The sequence below is a fragment of the Asterias amurensis genome, chromosome 20 (assembly GCF_032118995.1).
Source record: "Asterias amurensis chromosome 20, ASM3211899v1".
NCBI classification, from domain to species: Eukaryota; Metazoa; Echinodermata; class Asteroidea; order Forcipulatida; family Asteriidae; genus Asterias; species Asterias amurensis.
Window position 1 is genome coordinate 13,138,827 of NC_092667.1, and position 18,938 is coordinate 13,157,764.

At 40.2% G+C, this 18,938-nt stretch overlaps 3 protein-coding genes across 4 annotated transcripts; 2 read left to right on the top strand and 1 right to left on the bottom strand.

Annotated features, from left to right (window-relative positions):
* Positions 1-1,495: 1,495 nt before the first annotated feature.
* Positions 1,496-8,162, top strand: LOC139952606 (ectonucleotide pyrophosphatase/phosphodiesterase family member 7-like). 2 transcript variants are annotated; one of them, XM_071951794.1, is made up of 7 exons: positions 1,496-1,596; positions 2,569-2,671; positions 2,935-3,109; positions 3,539-4,161; positions 4,788-4,928; positions 5,345-5,476; positions 6,175-8,162. In XM_071951794.1, the coding sequence occupies exons 2-7, from the start codon at positions 2,585-2,587 to the stop codon at positions 6,349-6,351; spliced, it is 1,335 nt and encodes a 444-aa protein (XP_071807895.1). In that variant the 5' UTR covers positions 1,496-1,596; positions 2,569-2,584; the 3' UTR covers positions 6,352-8,162. The 2 variants fall into 2 exon arrangements, with proteins under 2 accessions (XP_071807895.1, XP_071807896.1); XM_071951795.1 differs by having other exon boundaries at positions 1,549-1,596; positions 2,585-2,671.
* Positions 8,163-8,258: 96 nt separating this feature from the next.
* LOC139952605 (ectonucleotide pyrophosphatase/phosphodiesterase family member 7-like) lies at positions 8,259-14,291 on the top strand. Its single transcript, XM_071951793.1, has 6 exons — positions 8,259-8,801; positions 9,523-9,682; positions 10,076-10,698; positions 11,225-11,365; positions 12,038-12,166; positions 12,868-14,291. Exons 1-6 carry the CDS (start codon positions 8,739-8,741, stop codon positions 13,099-13,101), a joined length of 1,350 nt encoding a protein of 449 aa, XP_071807894.1. The 5' UTR covers positions 8,259-8,738; the 3' UTR covers positions 13,102-14,291.
* Positions 14,292-14,385: 94 nt separating this feature from the next.
* LOC139952398 (serine/threonine-protein kinase pdik1l-B-like) lies at positions 14,386-18,559 on the bottom strand. Its single transcript, XM_071951513.1, has 2 exons — positions 17,565-18,559; positions 14,386-17,025 (listed from the first exon to the last, which is right to left on the bottom strand). Exon 1 carries the CDS (start codon positions 18,421-18,423, stop codon positions 17,593-17,595), a length of 831 nt encoding a protein of 276 aa, XP_071807614.1. The 5' UTR covers positions 18,424-18,559; the 3' UTR covers positions 14,386-17,025; positions 17,565-17,592.
* Between the last annotated feature and the right edge of the window lie 379 nt (positions 18,560-18,938).

Consider the following 18,938-nt stretch of genomic DNA (forward strand, 5'->3'; position numbering starts at 1 on the left):
CTGTCTGCATCTTTATTTTTCTTTGTCATAATACTGTTGACTTGAAATTAAATGTAGACCAAAATAGACCTCTACTGTGTTGCCAGAAAAAAAAAAGTTTAAAGGCATTGGTCACCTTTGGTAATTGTCAAAGACCAGTATTCTCACTTGCATAAAATTTCAAATCTGTGAATAATTGGACTCGATTGATCATCGAAGTTGCAAGAGAATAATGAAAGAACTGACAGTGATCACGCAACTGACCTCGATTACATATTTAACATTCTTTTCATCCCTTGCAAATCCATAGTCAATAGGGTCACATAACGGCAATGTTGTCACAAGTCAGTGTACGATGTAGGCTGCAATATAAGTGCATGAGCCTACGGTACATGCGTTATAAGAGGCCCAGGCTTGCGCATGTATGTACAATGTACATTCTTTATATGAATTGCATTCTGCGCTTTGTTTTACCGCCTCTTATTACACCGTTTTTGTTATAAAGGAGTATTTCTTTATACGAATTGCATTCTGCGTTTTGTTTGACCGCCTCTTATTACACCGTGTTTTGTTATAAAGAAGTATTTCTTTATATGAATTGCATTCTGCGCTTTGTTTTACCGCCTCTTATTACACCGTTTTTGTTATAAATTGAGCCAGCAATTTAGCCTTACGTCACCCATGAAGACGTTATTGGAACATGGGCGGGTAACCGAAGAGGTCAAATCCATCGTCATAATATGCTTGCTCAACTATAAAAAGTGACGCGCCTTGGTAGATCCTTTATACGGTAGGCCTACTCTTCTAAATTTTAGACTAGAGTTGACATTCATTGGATGGCACAGAAAGTTGTATAGGTTTAAGTCGCGCTTGGTGTATTTTTAAGGTCCACTTGATCTCCGATGATTGCAATGCCTAATGACAATGTGTGGTCTTTTGCAACAGTACCATATTCCACCACTCAATCGTCGACCATTGTGTCACATACTTCATGGTGACGTCAGACCAATGACATGTTTAAGTTGCTGATAATGTTTGCGTTAAAAAACAAATCTACAAGGGTGGCTGGCTTGCCATCTTTTTGTTGTTGAAGACTATTGTAGATTAAAGATAAAAAGGTCAGTCTGGCATATGACATAGACATTTATCATGCTCCCATCGTCTTGGTCATGAATGCTAAACTTCATTGAAAAAAGAAGAACCAGACTATTTCTCCTTCAAGCCTCGCTTTGGTAACATTGATTTGAATGGGTGAAAATCAAGATGGCCGCACCACGATAAAGATATATAACGAGCTAAAATCAATCTATTGCTTGAATGTTATAATCGATTCTTTGACGGAAATTATTCCTCGTACTTTTGTTTATATCAATGTCACTTTGATCGTTCTTGCGACCTTGCAGAATACATGCACGAGTGATCAATACCAAGGCCGAACCCGCTTTCACTGGAAACTGGGGCGCATGAATACATAATAGGCATTTGTATTGCGCCAAATCAATCTAAAAAGACATAACCTGTGACGCTATATTAGTTGCCTCCATTGCAGCTTTGAAAAACACACACCAATAGAGAGGGACGGACGAGCGGCTTCGTCTACTTTGAAAGTCTGACTTGGTGAGTCGAAACATTTCCTTTTGATTTTCGAAAGATAATTTAAACTTATTGGGTGATCAACATGCCATTTAGAAAGTCGTTTGTGTAAGTTGGAGTCGTTTTGACGAGTGATAGGTGAATTTGAAATCACCGACGGTGTCATTTCATGTACGAAATCGAATCGTGCCACCGTGTATATATAAGAGTGTATTGCCTTTGATTACCAAACGATGTTATCGTATCAAGTTAGTAATGAACATTGGGTGTGTCTGGTTTTGCATGTCTCAAATTGACCACTTTAAAATTTAACTGACCTTCATCAATGTCACAATTTATATTGGGTCTTGGTATAACTGTTAAAGCCATTTGACACTTTCGGAACAGAAAAAAAAGTTCACAGATTTACAAATAACTTACAGGGTTTATTTTGCGTTTTTACTGGGCTTGGTGCGTTTGAAAAAAGGTCAAGGTCGTTGTAATGCTGTTACATTATTCGTCTTCATCCCTCTGGCAGCACCGACTCCTGTGTGACGGTATAATGATAGTCGAACACTGGTATTCTGCATTGATTCGCATCGATGCTACCGATCTTTATAGGCAGTTCATTCTTTGAATGGCATAATTTTCCCAAGCTAAAAGTACACTAGGTTCATATTGTTACAATGTCACTTTAGCCCTTTTCACACTTCAGAGCCATTTCCCAAAAAAGAAACTCCCGGGAAAATCCTGGGAGGTTTTAAACCTACCGTCACCTCAGCAACGGTTCTCATTATTATAAGCTATCCCAATTTGGTAACTCCCGGGAGTACTATTTCCCATGAATGCACGGTCGTCTCACTTTTTTTTTGTCTGTAATGTGAAAAGATCGACCAAAAGTTCCCGGGATTTTCCCGGGAAATAACTATAATGTGAATTATGTGACGTTTCGGTTTGGCCCTTCATATCATAACTTGATTTCTATTATTATAGCTGTGACGCATTCATTCCCCACAGATTTTTTTTTTTCAAGATGGAAATGAAGAAAACGTCAATTTTACTCCTGGGAGCCGTTGTGATTCTGGGTCTTGTCGCAGCTGAGCATGCAGAAGACACAACGGTCAGATTACTTGTTAATTCCATGCTAATTTTCTATTATTTTATAAACGGCATTGATTGTGTGTTGTCTTTTCCTATCTTGTCTGTGTCGCCGGGGGGGGGGGGGAGCTGTTGTCTAGATGTTTTCATTGTTTAAAGTTGACTTTTACACATTCTTTGTATTTTTTTTGTTATGTGGCAGCATTGAAATAAACAAGAACATGTCATTTGCCAAAACTGCCTATTTTAGTATAAGTTTTAATGTAAGTTAATTGTGTCTCTAAGGACTCCAACTCGAGGCACAAGGTCATGCTACTTCTCTTAGATGGCATGCGCGCTGACCTCTTCGGGGAGGAACTTCCGGGTTTAAGATCCATGGAGAAGAATGGTGTGAAAGCTGATTGGTTGGAGCCTGCTTACATCACCCTATCTATGCCGTGTATGTACACCATTGCCACAGGTGCGAGGTTGCGACTTGGTTTTAAGTGTAATTACCTTAAAGACACTGTGGACACTATTGGTTATTATACTCAAAACAATTGTTATAGCATACAAACTTACTTGGCAAAACAAGGAGAGCTGTTGATTCTTTAAAACAGTGTGAGAAACGGCTCACTGTGAAGAAACGTAGTATTTGAGAAACTCGCTCAAACGTCAATAGTCCTACTTCAGGCCTGAAGCCATTTATTACTTAGGCATATGAACTTATACACATTAATTGTTGTGCAACTACGGTGTTTTTCGCTTCATTTTTCTCTTGCAACTTCGACAATTTTACCAAAATGACACAAATTCCAGAAAATGTGCAAAGGTTTTTATAAAACAGTTGTTGTATTTGTTAACTTTAAAATCAAACTCCTACTAATTTTGATTTTTTTTTTCTGTCTAGGATTGTACCCAGAAAGCCATGGTATCACCTTCAACAAGTACTACAACCTGACGACTGGATACAAGGCTAAGACATTCTATGAGACATTAAATTATACAGATTGGTTCAATACGCCTGGAGTGGAGCCTATATGGGTAACGGCAATTAAACAGGGTCTAAAGGCAGGCACCGTCCAGTACCCAGGCGGAAACGTGGCCATTCAAGGAATCAGCCCAACTAAGAATTCACCCGGCGTGCCCTGGCAGCAGCTCGGTGACTATCCCCTCACTGGCTTGATAGACATGGGCTTTGATTGGTTGAAAAACGACGACTTTGACTTGGTGATCGTCTATTCTGGCCAACCGGATAGCGCGTTGCATGGCAGTGGGATCGGTCACCAAGACTCGATTGACGCAATCAAAGCAGCCGACGATGCTGTGACGTATCTCTTCGAAAAAAGGAAAGAGCTGGGATTGGATGATACCCTTGACGTCATCGTGACGAGCGATCATGGTCACGTGAATATTGATCAGCGACGATACATAGAGCTGTTTGATTACATCGATGAGGCCGATATTAAAATGGGCCTTCTTGATTATGGAAATACTTTTCAGATTGAACCGATGGAAGGAAAACTTGACACGGTAGGTTTAAGATCAGGGCCCAATTTCATAGAGCTGCTTAAGCACAAAATTTTGCTTAAGCAAAAAAATCCTTGCTTAGTAAAATCAGATTACCGGCTAAGACTCCACTCAATTGTTATGCTAAGTAAACAACAGCTAAATACCAGTCACAAGCAATGTATATGGGATGAAATTTTTGCCAGTAACATGTGTTAAACAAGCGAGCTATTTTCGTGCTTAAGCATTTTTTTTTGCTTAAGCAGCTCTATGAAATTGGCCCCAGGGCCCAATTTCATTGAACTGCTAAGCACAAAAAATTGCTAAGCACGAACTTTCTTCCTTGATAAAACGGGATTACACTTAATGCATAAACATATTGCCCGATACAGCACTTTATATACACGATTTGAGCCAGTCTATCTCAAGTTAACACGAGTTTACTCATACTAAGCTAGGACTAGCCTTGGGTTGTTAATAACTCCAAAAGAATCATAGGAATAGTCTTGAGTTATAGTAGAACTATCTTTGTGAAGTCGACACAGGTTGTTTAAACTTCAAGTGTCCACCAACGATAGCGCTTACCAGTGTATCCACAGCCACAGTCCGATACTTCAAAGTAATGAGTTGTTTATCATTATTTCCCACAGATTTACAACGCTTTGGTGAACGCACATCCACAGATGAACGTGTACAAGAAAGAGGAGTTTCCGGAGCGCTTTCATTACGCAAACAGTGATAGAATCATGAAGATTTTAGGCTACGTGGACTCCAACTGGGTGTTGTTTTCTGTAAGTACATCAACTAATGTCAGGTCTGACTTGTCGGCTTTGGCAGTCGAAGACAGACCGATGAAAAGTGTATTGTTGTCGGTGCATCCAACAACTATAGATTGCATAATGACGTCATAGACCGCCGTCTTTGACAGACCAGGGGTGGATTTCACAAAGGTAGTCCTAACTTAGGACTAGTCCTAGGCAATGCTAAGACTAGAAATAGGACTGGTCCTAAGTTAGGACCAGTAACTCATCCTAACTTAGGACTGGTCATATCTCTTAGCATTGCCTATAGGACTAATCCTAAGTTAGGACTACCTTTGTGAAATCCACCCCAGGGCAGTTTCCGAAAGGTTATAGTGAATGAATGAATAAATTATTCATAATTAATGTCATTAGAGATGGTTTTTTTTTATTAATTTTTGTTTCAGAACTTTACAAGCAAAAGTTTTTTCCTGGCATCTGACCACGGCTACGACAACCAAGCCCCCGAGATGAGGTCTATCTTCTACGCCCAGGGTCCAAGCTTCAAGAAGGGTTTCAATAGTGAACACATGGAGTCGGTAAGGATTATTCACAATGCCTCTCTCCTTCACTACTTATCGATTTACTTTTGTCGTCTTCAGGTATTTTATTCTTTGTATTTTGTCGTCAGCATTTTGTAATGTCATCGTTCGTCTTGTCCGTTTTGTCTTTGTATCGTGATTCACTGTTTTGTTTGTTTGTCTGTAGCCGTTTTCTACAAGCCTCGGTTTACTCCAACAGCCTCACTCTTCTCTTGTACATAGTTAACTTTTAGTTGTTTATTTATTATTTGCTTTAACTTTATAACTTTACTGAATGATGAAGCGCATTGAGCGTCACTGAGTGAAGGGTATGAGCGCTAAGAAGCCATGCACTGTTATTATCATTAAAAAGAAAAAGCAAATAGAGAGAGGGGAGGGGTTTGGGGTGGGGTGGAGCCTAGACTTGATTCAAGTGCCGTTCTCGTGCGGAAGGTGGTCCCGAGAATGCGGAACAGGTTTGGAAATGCAGAGCATCACAAAGTAATAGTTTTCTGAGATTGGCACGGGATTGGGACTTGAGTCAAGTCTAGGTGGGGACTTGAGTCAAGTCTAGGTGGGGACTTGGGTCAAGTCTAGGTGGAGCCTTGTCTGCTTTGCGATTTCGACAATGCACGGTAACGACTAAACGGGGCACTGCCCATGTATGTTAACGATGTTGTAACTTACTCTTTCTCTGGTTCCTTACTCATCTGCAGGTTAATATCTACCCTTTGATGTGCGAGCTTCTTGGTCTGAACCAGGTCCCTAATAATGGTTCACGGGCAAACTATGAAGACATGCTGAGTGATGGCAGCCATGCATCGAGCATCCAACATATGGGTTATGCCATGCTGATGTGCATCAGTACTGCATTAATCATCTTTAACCGTTAAATATCTGACGCAACATGAATCTTGCACTTTAGTAACGCAGTTTTCGAGAACGAAGTAACTTTCCACTAAGATATTTGAATTTGATTTCGAGACCTCAGAATTAGAATTTGAGGTCCCATCAAGCATCTGAAAGCACACAACTTCGTTGAAGTTCGTGTGATGACAAGAGGGTGTTTTTTCCTCCATTAATATCTCGCAACTTCGACGACCAATTGAGTTCAAATTTTCACAGGATTGTTATTTTATGCATTTGTTGAGACACACTAAGTGAGAAGACTGGTCTTTAACAATTAACAAAGTTGTCCAGTGTCATTAAAAAAACACTTCTTTGTTTGCACGAGGTTTTTGTAGAGGGATATTTGATGATTTTTGGCAACTTGTGATGTGTAGATGAACATGGCATCATGAGAACGGATCCTTACTCACTTAAGTCGTGTCTTATTGATCGTTGAGTTTGTTCGGTATTTTTGGGGTAGGCCTACTTTTTTTAAATGGGTGTAATTAGTGACTTTGTTGTAGAAAATTATTGTTGTAGATAAAGCTTCGTGAATTTATTAGCTTAGGAGGGGCTGGCTTATCTGGTTTAAAAGGACATTTATTTGTTGTTATGATTTGTTTGTTTAAAATGTATAGGTCTACAGGAATTTCGCTCGTCCTGGGATGGGCAAACGTATCAAGCACGATTATTGGTTAACGCGCAATCCCATCATGCAACACACTCACACTACACCATATTGGGTGCGTTCGTTTAGCTCCCCTGGGTCGACCCCGGTGCGTGGCGTTTTTTTTTTTACCAGGACGATCGTGGGTAATTATCTGCACACACTCGTCCTGGGAAAAAACAAACCGCCACACACCGGGGTAGACCGAGGAAAGCTAAACGAACGCACCCATTATTTCCATGCACTGCACGCATGACGTACTTCCTGGTCAAGAATTCTGCCCCAGCCCATCCCATCCAGCGGTCCTGGATAGACTGGCCACTGGTGGCCGCTAGGGCCTAGCGATCGCAGCTACGAATAATTATGAAATTGCAAATGACCTAATGGCGCGCGCTGAGCTGACGTTATCTGAGTAAGCATGACGTGCCAATTTAATGGAACCATCTTCCAAGAAGTTAAAATCAATTTTTACATGACATCACACTATACTATAACCCCCTCTTGTGACCGCACCACGTTCGTTCAGTCACTGACAGCTTTATGCACCGCCCGCACGTGTTCATACCTTACCATTTTATTACCTAAGATACTGGACACTATTGGTAAGCAAAATAATGGTTAGCATAACAATTGAAACTTACTAGGTAACGAGAATGGGGAGCTGTTGATAGTATAAATTTGTGTAAGAAACGGCTCCCTTTGAAGTAACGTTACGTAGTTTTTAAGATAAATAAAGTAATATTTGAATTGAATTCGTGACCTCGGCTGAGCACTAGGTCTCGAATTAAAGCCGTCTGAATTGAAAGCACACAATTTTCGCGACAACGATGTTTTTTCCTCCATTATTCTCTTGATTGAGTCAACATTTTTACAGTGTTCTTTTATGCATACTGTTGGAATACACCAGATGAGAATACTGGTCTTTGACAATTACAAAAGGTGTCCTTTGCCGTTCAAACTTCGGTCGAACTATTCAGGCTGTATCGTATCAATGTTTCGTGAATCAACGATTATGTGATAATGGAGTAGTTTTATTTTGTTTTATCTAAAGAAGTTTATTGCCCTCTCACAGCGACTTTGGAGTAGGGTTTTTGTTGTTTTATTTTTATAGCCTATATCCAGGCAATGTGCAAACATATTAAAATACACAGACTGAAATAACAAAGAGAACGATGTCTTGCGTTTGACTAAAATAACCAGGAGTTTGACCGTTGTCTCTATGACCTTTGACCTTTGTCTCTAACCAATAGCGAACCACTATTTTGACGAACGGAGCAATACGTTTCTTGATAGTTTTTTGTGTTATTATAACAGTGATTAATGTCAACACGGCACCATAAACTCGTCCGACCTTTAATATTATTTGCCTTGAAATTATCCTGTGTTGTTAAGAGTTATCTGTCGCAGCATATCGCTAGACTGTGGACAAGTCGTTAAATGCTTGTCGGGATGATAGCGTTCCGTGATTCTCGCGTTACTGGCGATGTTCTTGCGAGATGCGAGAGACTACTGCTTTCGCGATTGTGTAAAGTATTAGTCGGGTAGTTGAGCAGCCTCGCTATCACGCCACTAACGACTTGTCCGCAAGTCTAGTATATCGCCAGCTTGTAATGACTATTTATATATCAAGATAATCGAAGATTATTGATAAGATTAGTTTCGTCAAAATCGGCACCGGGGCCACCAAACTGTTCCCCATTAATTTGAGAACAACGTTTTAATACAATGATGTATCGTCTGGCTTGGTTTGGTCTAGTGATAACCATCTTCTCTTTAGTGACTGCTAAAGTAAGTATTGCTCATCATTTTCACATCTGTAACATTTTGGTGATCTTTGAATAAACGAACAATCCAACCAAAATACTTCTCACTCGCCCTCAATAGCCCAATTCCTAGACGTGGGTTTCGCAATGCGTGACAAATGCTGCACCATCACCATATTATGGTTGTTCTATTTGTGTTCGTTGTGCATGAAACTATTATAAATGAGATGTAGACAGGGGATACTTTCCAAACAACGAGCTGGATTCATAACTTGAACCATACTGGTAATATACCTTTTCGCAAATACCATTACGCAAGCGCAAACTGTCGAATGAGGTGCATGCTGGTCTAGCTAGTGATCAAATTTGATAGCTAGCTAGACCAGGATGCACCTCATTCCACGTCTATTGTGCGCGTACCGAGTATTAATTTTTTGCGATATACAACAAGTCAAATGCGCCCCCATTGCCGTGACAGCTTCAGCATTATCAAATAGTATTTAGTGTTGTCGTATTGTCAACGACCATGGTCTGTAAAATGTGAAGACAGTGACGAAGCTTGTTTGATGTCTTCATAGAATGGGAGCACCCGAAACCTGACGTGGAGGGCGCTCGATTTACCAAAAAGGATGTTAAAGGAACTGACTAAAAAGTTGATTAAACCAAAAAATAAAGGGGCATGTTTTATACTTGTCACATACAAAGGTCAGCATTTTTGAGTTTGGTGTTTTTGTACATCTATTTAGGAGAAGGTTTTGCTTATGCTAGTCGACGGTCTACGATGGGATAGATTAGGATTTGACATCCCATCTCTTGATATCATTCAAGAAAATGGCGTCAGAGCAGAATGGACCGATCCTGTCTTTATCACCGTGTCTTCACCAAGCATGATGTCCATAGCTACAGGTTCGTATGGGTAACTTGAAGGCATTGACGGTTTTTGGTAGTTATTTATTGCTAGAATGTCCCGCTCCAGTAAATAGTTCTTTCTTCAACCTCAACAAAATATACAAGGGTGCGTTTGATTAGCTTTCCTTGGTCGACCCTGGTTTACTTCCCCCGGTTAGTCGAATAGCTTTGGCGTCATTCCAGGGGCTCACCCGGGTCAGCCCCCAGTGGAGTGTGTCACTTGGGGCTGGTCCGAGGTGCATCACGAGTGATCGTTCGATTAGCCCTCGTCAGGGGCTCACCCGAGTGAGCACCGCGGGGTCGACCCAGGGAAGCTTACGAACGCACTGATAGAAAATGATTTTAAACGTTAAAGTGAGATAATATTCGTGTTACTAAAACTCCCAACAGGTTTGTACGTTGAGAGCCACGGTGTTATGCACAACCAAGCTTTCGACCCAGAAACCAAAGAGATTGACCCTGGTTACCTGGAGGGTCTTAACAACACCGAGTGGTTTAACGGAGGTGGGGAACCAATCTGGATCACGGCCGAGTCGCAAGGGCTCAAAGCAGGCACATTTATGTACCCAGGGGGGCAGGTTCCAATTGGCGGCCAGCAACCTACCCGCTGGCAGGTGTCCTCCACGGAGTCTAGGGAACAGTATAAGAATCTTACGGACAGGGTGGACGCCATCTTTGACTGGCTTTACGGGGAAGATGACTTGGATGTTGTCTTATTCCACCTTGAGGTTATTGACAATGCTCTTCACTTCACGGGCTTCAGTGCATACACAGAGAGCATCGTGGATGACGTCAATGACTTGATAGCTTACATCTTGAAGGACAAAATGAAGAGAGATGACGTCAAGGATACGCTGAACTTAATCCTGACTAGCGATCATGGGATGGCGAAGATGCCGTTTAAGAAGACCATCTACTTGTACGACTACATCAATGAGACCAAGGTGGAATTCATCTTCGCTAACAGAGGGCCAGTATTTCAGATTAAACCGATAGATGGCGCCCTTGATGAGGTACGTTCAAAGCTGTGTGTTGAGATAGCTGCGACAGCGATTATTGTTAAAGTCATTTCGGTCCAGACAACGCATACTTAACAAACCGCTCGCTGAGCGATAAACGGGAAATTAATTTGATCTATTTCTCATCAAGTATGACATTTCAGATATAAATACGTCAACGGGTGATTTATACTATCATAATCAATAGACCGTGTAAGTTGTTTGTAAGTCTGTGATCTTATAGACGAGTTTTGTACTTACCAATTCTGTAATATTAATGTTTTTTATACCCATACACCGATTTGTTTTAGCACTGTATACTCAGTACTTTTCCGAGTCCTGTGAAAAATATCACAGGCATATTTACTGACGGGTGGGATTCGAACCCACGACGACCCATGCAATTCTAGAGCAGTGTCTTACCAACTAGACTACCGGGATTGCCCGGTAGCTAGAGGCAGTTCGAATCCTATGTTTTGGCAGCGGGTACCGCAACGATATAATTATGTAATGTGTCTTTGACTTTCGATTTACACTGCAGATTTATAACGGATTGAAGAATGCTCATCCTGCATTGTATGTTTATAAGAAAGAAGACTTTCCAGAGAGGTTGCACTATGCCAACAATCCAAGAAACCTTCCAATAATTGGCTATGTGGATCCAACATGGACTTGCCTAACGGTAGGAGAGTGCAAACTTGTTGTAGACTGTAGATTAAGATGTTTTAAATCAGTTGACTTGTTAGCATCTCTAATGCACAACACTTTAAAGGGACGGTGTTGTCATGCCCAACGCAGGCGGTTACTGTACGTGGAATTATAGGAAGGCTAACAGTTACTTCTCTCCGTATCATATCTTCGGACCAAAAAGGAGTAAACCGCGGTGGATTTTCTAGAAGCTGATAAACTAGGGGAAAATTGAAGGGGCGGCAGAAGGATACACTTTTTTTTTTCCTAGGGCACTTATTACCAAGTTTCCGTTTACCTTATATCCTTTATAAAAACACTTTTTAGGACTCCTGTTATGAAATTTTTTATTTGAATAACAGATAATCTGACTTGAATGTAAACAACAAATACATCAACTGCATACGCAATAGCTTTTAAAATATTGAAATTATCACATTTTTAAAAGCATAAGATTTATCAGTTTACTTTCACGTTATTTTCAATCTCAAATTTTCAATCTCAAATTCCAGATTCCAAACGGGGCGGGGCCAAGGAAGTCAAGGGGGCACGTTCCCCCAATGGACCACATCCCCACCAATTACACCACTGCTCATTTAATGTTTAAACTTTACTAAAACCTGATATTAAATGCTAATAATGTTGTTTGTTTTATACTTACAAACAGAAAAGGTTCGCAACAATAGCTGCGATTGCTGACCATGGTTTCGACAATGAGGAGATGACGATGAAGTCTTTATTCTACGCCCTGGGACCCAGTTTCAAGAAACGATACCTGGCCAAACACTTCGAATCGGTAATGTTATATCAAACTAGTGCTAATAATAATAATAATATTAATATATCGAAGTAATCATTTGTCATCACCTATTTACTCCTATTGGTTCATAGCCACCAATTGTTTCTGAAATAGAAACTTTAATTGGCTATAATTGTCCCGCTTCTTTCTGGATCCTTCCCTTAATCTCCCCCCCCCCTCTCTTTTCCTTTAAATGATATGTAATTGTTTGTAGTTGTTTTATGCCTCTGAAGAAGGTTCGGTTTGGATCGAAAGCTAAGGCCATCTACCCTACTCATTATTATTAATATCGAAGTCTTATATAGCGCACGTAACTACCAAAACAAGGTACCCAAGGCGCTGAGTATAATTATACAAACTTTTAGAAAGATTATGTTACAGCAGTGATGAATTCTGAGACCCAATGAATTAGCACCTTATAAGGATTTGTGTTTGTCGACAACTTGGCAGCTAGCTAGCTTGGAAGCAACCTGCAAAAACTTATCATGGTGCGGCCATCTTGATATTCTCCCATTCAAATCAATGTAACCAAACCGAGGCTGGAAGGGGAAATAGTCTGGTTCCTTTCTTTTTACAGCATTCAATTACTGTAATTGGATACAGGAAACAAGACTAGTACTGGTGGCAGTGTGATAGAGGTATATTATGCCAATTTCGGCAGCTCAACCTGTCGTTGATTTTATTTCCCCGCTCCCCAGGTGAATATATACCCGTTGATGTGTGAGATACTTGGCATCGTGCCAGCTCCAAACAATGGCTCCAGGGATAACTACAAGGATATGCTGACGTCAGAACACCCCCCTACGAACCTACCGACACGCCCACATACAGAACCACCATCGTGTAGTGGTACGACTACTACAGGGATGAATTTGGACATTGTGTTTGGTGTTGTTTTGTTTTCATGTTATAACGTTATGATGATAAAATGAATATGATAAATACTCCTTAACAACGAGCGGGCGTTATGCGGCAGCAACACGGAAGAACATTTTCTTTTGTTTGTTTAAAGAGAGTTACTAGTTATTGCTAATGAAACTTGACTCATCGGCTCGATTTCATAATAAGTGCTCTTTGTTTGGTTATTGTTTTTGGCTGTGATGGATTTCTGTTGTTGAAGCAATTCAAGTGCGGGACGTACCTTGAACAAAATAAAAATACGTATGTCAGACCAGGATCCTTAAAAACACCAGTGACTGTTGTGTGATATCCTTGGTGTATTGTGTCCATTATGCGACGAGGAAGTTCTAACGTTACTCTAATTGGCATGGTCTATTCACATGTAGTCTTGAAGTCAAGACGGTAATTGTTAAGCGCGGTGTGTAGTTACAGAGCGGTGTAGCTACGGGGACGATACACACACCCTCGATCCCAGTATGTGTGTGTGAGTCAAGAGCTGCCCACGCGCTACCTACGACTGTTGCATGTGTATAATCGCACTGTGACTGTTGCATGAACGGCAGACAAATAGGCAGCGCCTAACGACTTGTCATCAAATCTAATTCACATGACGCAGCCCGCGTATTTTTTTTCCCCAGGACAGATCCCCACCAGGACAGATGAGGCCACTTAGCATGCGCCCATATGGTGAGTGGCCTCATCTGTCCTGGGAAAAAAATACGCCAACAGCCCATCAACCTTGTTTTTATTTACGATAACGAGGTATTTCCCGCACGTGATGTTGAAATGGGAGGAAAAACCCACAAGCACGCAACTAGCTATTGCAACATCACATCAGCTCGTTTTTTTTTTTTGGTCAACCGCGGTTGGAAAACTATTAAAGCAATAAACGCAAAAACAAAAATAGATAGCGATACTGTTTCTAACAATATTAACAAGGTCTCGAAATCAAATTCGTGGAAAATTACTTCTTTCTCGAAAACTACGTCACTTCAGAGGGAGCCGTTTCTCACAATGTTTTATACTATCAACCTCTCCCCATTACTCGTTACCAAGTAAGGTTTTATGCCAATAATTATTTTGAGTAATTACCAATAGTGTCCACTGCCTTTAAATAACAATGAACAAAGAACATCTGTTCATCACAACGTCTCATACGGAAACCAAAAATAGACGTTACATACATTCGGGTTTTCCCCCCAGAGTGAGTCGATTATTGCGCAAGAACAGTGGGGGGGGGGGGGGGGGGGCTGAAGTCAACTAGACTTGACCATAGTCTCTCTGGGTGTCAGTAGAACCCTTGCTCTATGGTCGAACCATTGCGTGGAATTGACTACAACTGGCCCAACATCATAGCCCGAGCTGCGATTCGCAGTTCAAGAATTACTTCTCACTAATTATTCTAACGAGTACATCTTTCGTTTTTAAAAGCCTTCGAAAAATACTCTGCTAGGGTCGAAATATCAGCAGGCCATTAACTATTTTGTGTGTGCGTTTATATACCATAGGCTAGGTCATTTCGATTGCTAAGCAGTTTGCAACAGCTTATACTATTTTGCAATAATGATAAGAAAACTATAAAAGACACAAAGAAAAGGAACTTGTCGGCAATGCTTATACCCTAATCACGAATAGTCAGAATTTGCGGCTCATGGGTGTGAGTTTTATTTGCATACTTTATTATTAGTAGGAATCAACGAACCGTGTGCCTCATTGATCTGTTGTGGAATAGGCTTGTGTGTTACTAAGGTAGCCATGTTTCTCTTTGATCACTGGATTTGTGCATGAACATAGCATACTGCCCAATATTAACATGTATATACTGCACATTAATACGTATTGCAAATGATGTGTTATATTCCGATAAAGATGAATAAATTACTTCACATGCAGCTAGTAACCATTAACAGCTTCATCTATACTAAAATGCATGCACCTCTGATAGATACATTTTCTGTGACATTATTAACGGCAAATGAGCAGCCAATTTATAAACCACCAAGCTATTCTATTTTGCGTGAAATCGAATGCAATACTGAAAAGGGTCATTCAATTTCGTTTTATGATTAATGTTGCGTCATTCGATTTAACAAAATAATCATTCAATTTAACAATTCATCAAAGCAGCATTCATCAAAGCAGATGCTTCTTGAGGCGTGTGTGTCACGAAAAAGAATGACGATACAGAGTGCTAAAGGAATTTGACTCGACTCAAAACGAAACTGAATGGCCGAATTCTGAATTCTGAAACGCAGTAACAACCGGAGAGGCAAAAACAGCTTCAATTCGAATGAAATTAACTGCGCATTTGCCGAATTTGACCGAGAAAACCTATATCAACTATTATTACAATGACGTTTTATATATGAATAACTAACTAAGATGACAATAATGAAACAACACATAAATGTGCTTACTATTCTAACAAAGGTTTACTACTTATTGCAAATGCATAAATATAGTAATAAGGTTACGAATTACTACACTATTTAATAAATCTACACAATACACGAAGAAAGGTTCGCGGTATCACCATGTGTATCTTTTGAGTAATGTTGGTTCTAAAACGAACCGGTGGTTATCGACTCAACGTTTCGACCATTATGCTCTGATCGTCTTCGCGAGAATGGTGTTATCGCAAACCTCTCTGCTTTTACCATGCACAATTTCAAATTCTACAACATACACAAGTGCTACTAACAAACTATTATGACTGCGTTTTTTCACCAGAAAATTTATTCAGTATAATTAGAATTTGGAATTTAGGACTATATCGCACTAATATTTTGCAAAATCGAGAACAATGTTGACTTCTTGTGTACACTAACAATCTGAGGTTTGTTTGTTTATGATATTCCCGTTAAAGGGAAGGTACACGTTTGGTAATGGTCAAAGACCAGTCTTCTCACTTGGTGTATCCCATCATAAGCATAAAATAACAAGCCTGTGAAAATTTGGGCTCAATCGGTCATCAAAGTTGCGAGAAAATCATGAAAGAAAAAACACCCTTGTTGGACGAATTTGTGTGCTTTCAGATAGGAATAAAAGACTTCTAGCTAGAAGTCTTTTACTATTTTAGTGAGAAATTACCTCTTTCTCGAAAACTACGTTACTTCAGAGGGAGTTGTTTCCTACAATGTTTTATACTATCAACAGCTCTCCAATGCCCTGAGTCATTACCAAGTCAGTTTTTAGGTTAATATTTGTTTTGAGTAACTACCAAACGTGTACCTTCCCTTTAAGGGAACTTGGCAAAGCCCACAAGGGGACAAAAACTGACAACAGCCAATCTCTAACATTCAAACAATGTTTAACGTTTGTGATCATTGCACAAATAAATAACTTGTGATTCAGTAACACAATTGACAATACTTATCCTAGTCAGTGTGAAATCAGCAGTTAGCTTGTCAGGATTCGAACCCACAACCTTGTAATTGCAAGTCATTTAGTCTAATCACTGGACCACTGTAACATATTATTCACACTAGATTCATATAGCAATATTTCTTCGTGACAAATTAATGCAACGCACTACAGGTGAATTGGGCGTAAATAAATTTAGTTTTTTTCTTTTCTTGTTTTGTTGGACTGGTGTATTTTATTTTCAATGATTAAGATTTTAATTGATGTATTTCAAGCAAGTTGTGGCAAATTATTTAACACAGTCATAATGTCACAAAGATAGATCCTAAATAAACTTAAGCAAAACAATTAATAAAAACGATTGTTGTGTTCTTAGTGAACAAGAACAAGTTAATATACGTCCTTAAACAGTTATTGTTAATGAGTTAGCATGATTATATCCGAGTTTCTAATAGCCATACGCTAAATAATAAAACTCCAACACGACTGTGGGGCTCTGAGGAATCAGCCATCTTGACTACGCAGTCTCCTCTCTAGTTTAATCTTGGAGTCGGTATGGCTGTTCTTCGCAATAGTATAGTGGTCGATTATTACTGTAAATAACCAAACCAGAAAACAACATGGAAGCATTGCAAATTATTAACCCTCCATATTATGCAATATAGTTTGCTCTACCCCTTGCACATACTAGGATTCTTATTTGGTTTGTTTTTCGACATCGGACACGCCCGGTCCCGCGGTCATTCTATCATGTCCGTTTTTGTTGTGTTTGTTTGTTTGTTTGTTTGTTTGTTTGTTTGTCTTTGTTAACTTGTTTTGTATCTAAGGCGGTTCCCCACAAGCCCAAGCCTATCGCAGCCTTGTTTGATACTCACTTTTTATATTGGTATCATCATTATCATTATCATTGCTTATAGTGTACTACGAATTGAATTGGAGATTGCTCTAGATTAGGGGGGTTGTGCACATACTGTGAGTTCAACTCCACACAAGAAGCCATTAGCCACACCCTCCAAGCACCGATCGTGAAGCACATGATCATGTACTACTGTTAAATTATCGGTGTAAGGGTTGCCAAGTATGTATAATTTCCTCATATTTCATCCTATAGTGTGTTTAAATAGTTACTCACCTAAGACCCCAGGCTCCAATGTCCCCCATTACCCACCAAGCTTAGACTTTACTCCATCAGCAGCCGGGCGATCGCTCGGAGAGCGCTCTAGCATCTGTTCAACCAAAAAGCGAATTTCTTGGCTGATGTTGAGGTCCTTTGGAAGTAAGAACTTGGTCGCCATGTTGTGGCATAAAGCTTCTCCGATCGGCATTTGGGATAGTAAAGCGAGTGCTTTATTCCCATCGTCGAGTGCAAACACTGTATGTTGCAAAATACAGGCAAAAATAACCCCCATGGAAAATACATCTGATTTGACGGTGTAGTGGCCCGAGCGCACTTCTGGTGCCATGAAATAACGAGTACCGCATCTTGTGCCCATGTAGTAACTTTGCTGATCGCCACCGCACTTTGAATCGGTAATAATCTTGGCCAAACCGAAATCAGCAACTTTCAAGGTACCATTGTCAGAGAGTAAAATGTTATCCGGTTTCAAGTCACGATGGGCTACGCCAAAGCGATGCAGAAAGGCAACGGCAGAGGCGATTTGCCTCATGAAGCGAAGATCACGACTTGGCTCTAGTTGACGATGGGACACCAAATATTTATTCAGAGTACCTCCACTGCAGTACTCCATCACCAAACATAACTCTTGGTTTTCAGTGAAGAAGAATCTTATATATTTAACGATGTTTTCATGCGCAGGGATTTGCTGAAGCGCGTCGATTTCTCTCTGATTAGCTGATATGGATCCTGCTAAAACCTTCAGAGCGCAGATCTTTCCCGAGGAATTCTCCTTACCACGATAGACCTTGCCGAAGGCCCCTTCACCCACAAATTTCAGCTCAGAGAACTCGGATGACAGTTTTGATGAGGCCATTTTCCCAGTCTTTGTTGAATTTTATGAAAAATAGAAAACACCAACGGAAAACGTTCTGCCTTCGATGGAGAGTCAGAGGAAAAAATATTCTCTTATTGCGTGGAAATGGCAATTATAATTACAAGTTCATGGGAAAAACCCGTGCAACATGCTGGGGTGCGCACACGCAGTTGTTAATAATTATTATGGGTTAGCAATTATTAATACATACCTTTCTTTCGCAACGTCATCACAGCCCATGGTTTGACAACCAAAGTACAGAGCTATAGGAATATATAGTTATGATTCGAACCGCCTCCAGTTACCGGGCAATATCGATAAACGTAATTATATTTTTATAACACCCATACTGGCTTTTGATTGGCTTAGAGTTGAGTGTTTCACGCACAGTGGTTCCAAGCTGACTATCATAATGTGTAGGCCCTCAATTTGTTGAATGAGAACGTTTTTAGTGTCATGCAATTAATAGGCTGTGTAAATGATAATCATCTATCCGAACCTGGGGAGGGGAGGGG

Bases quoted from the DNA above. Each gene is read 5' to 3' on its own strand.
- LOC139952606 (XM_071951794.1), top strand. From the start codon at position 2,585: ATGGAAATGAAGAAAACGTCAATTTTACTCCTGGGAGCCGTTGTGATT. The intron at 2,672-2,934 runs GTCAGATTACTT...TGTGTCTCTAAG, and splicing joins AGCATGCAGAAGACACAACG to GACTCCAACTCGAGGCACAA. The intron at 3,110-3,538 runs GTGCGAGGTTGC...TTTTCTGTCTAG, and splicing joins TATGTACACCATTGCCACAG to GATTGTACCCAGAAAGCCAT.
- LOC139952605 (XM_071951793.1), top strand. From the start codon at position 8,739: ATGATGTATCGTCTGGCTTGGTTTGGTCTAGTGATAACCATCTTCTCT. The intron at 8,802-9,522 runs GTAAGTATTGCT...ACATCTATTTAG, and splicing joins TCTCTTTAGTGACTGCTAAA to GAGAAGGTTTTGCTTATGCT. The intron at 12,167-12,867 runs GTAATGTTATAT...CCCGCTCCCCAG, and splicing joins TGGCCAAACACTTCGAATCG to GTGAATATATACCCGTTGAT.
- LOC139952398 (XM_071951513.1), bottom strand. From the start codon at position 18,423: ATGGCCTCATCAAAACTGTCATCCGAGTTCTCTGAGCTGAAATTTGTG.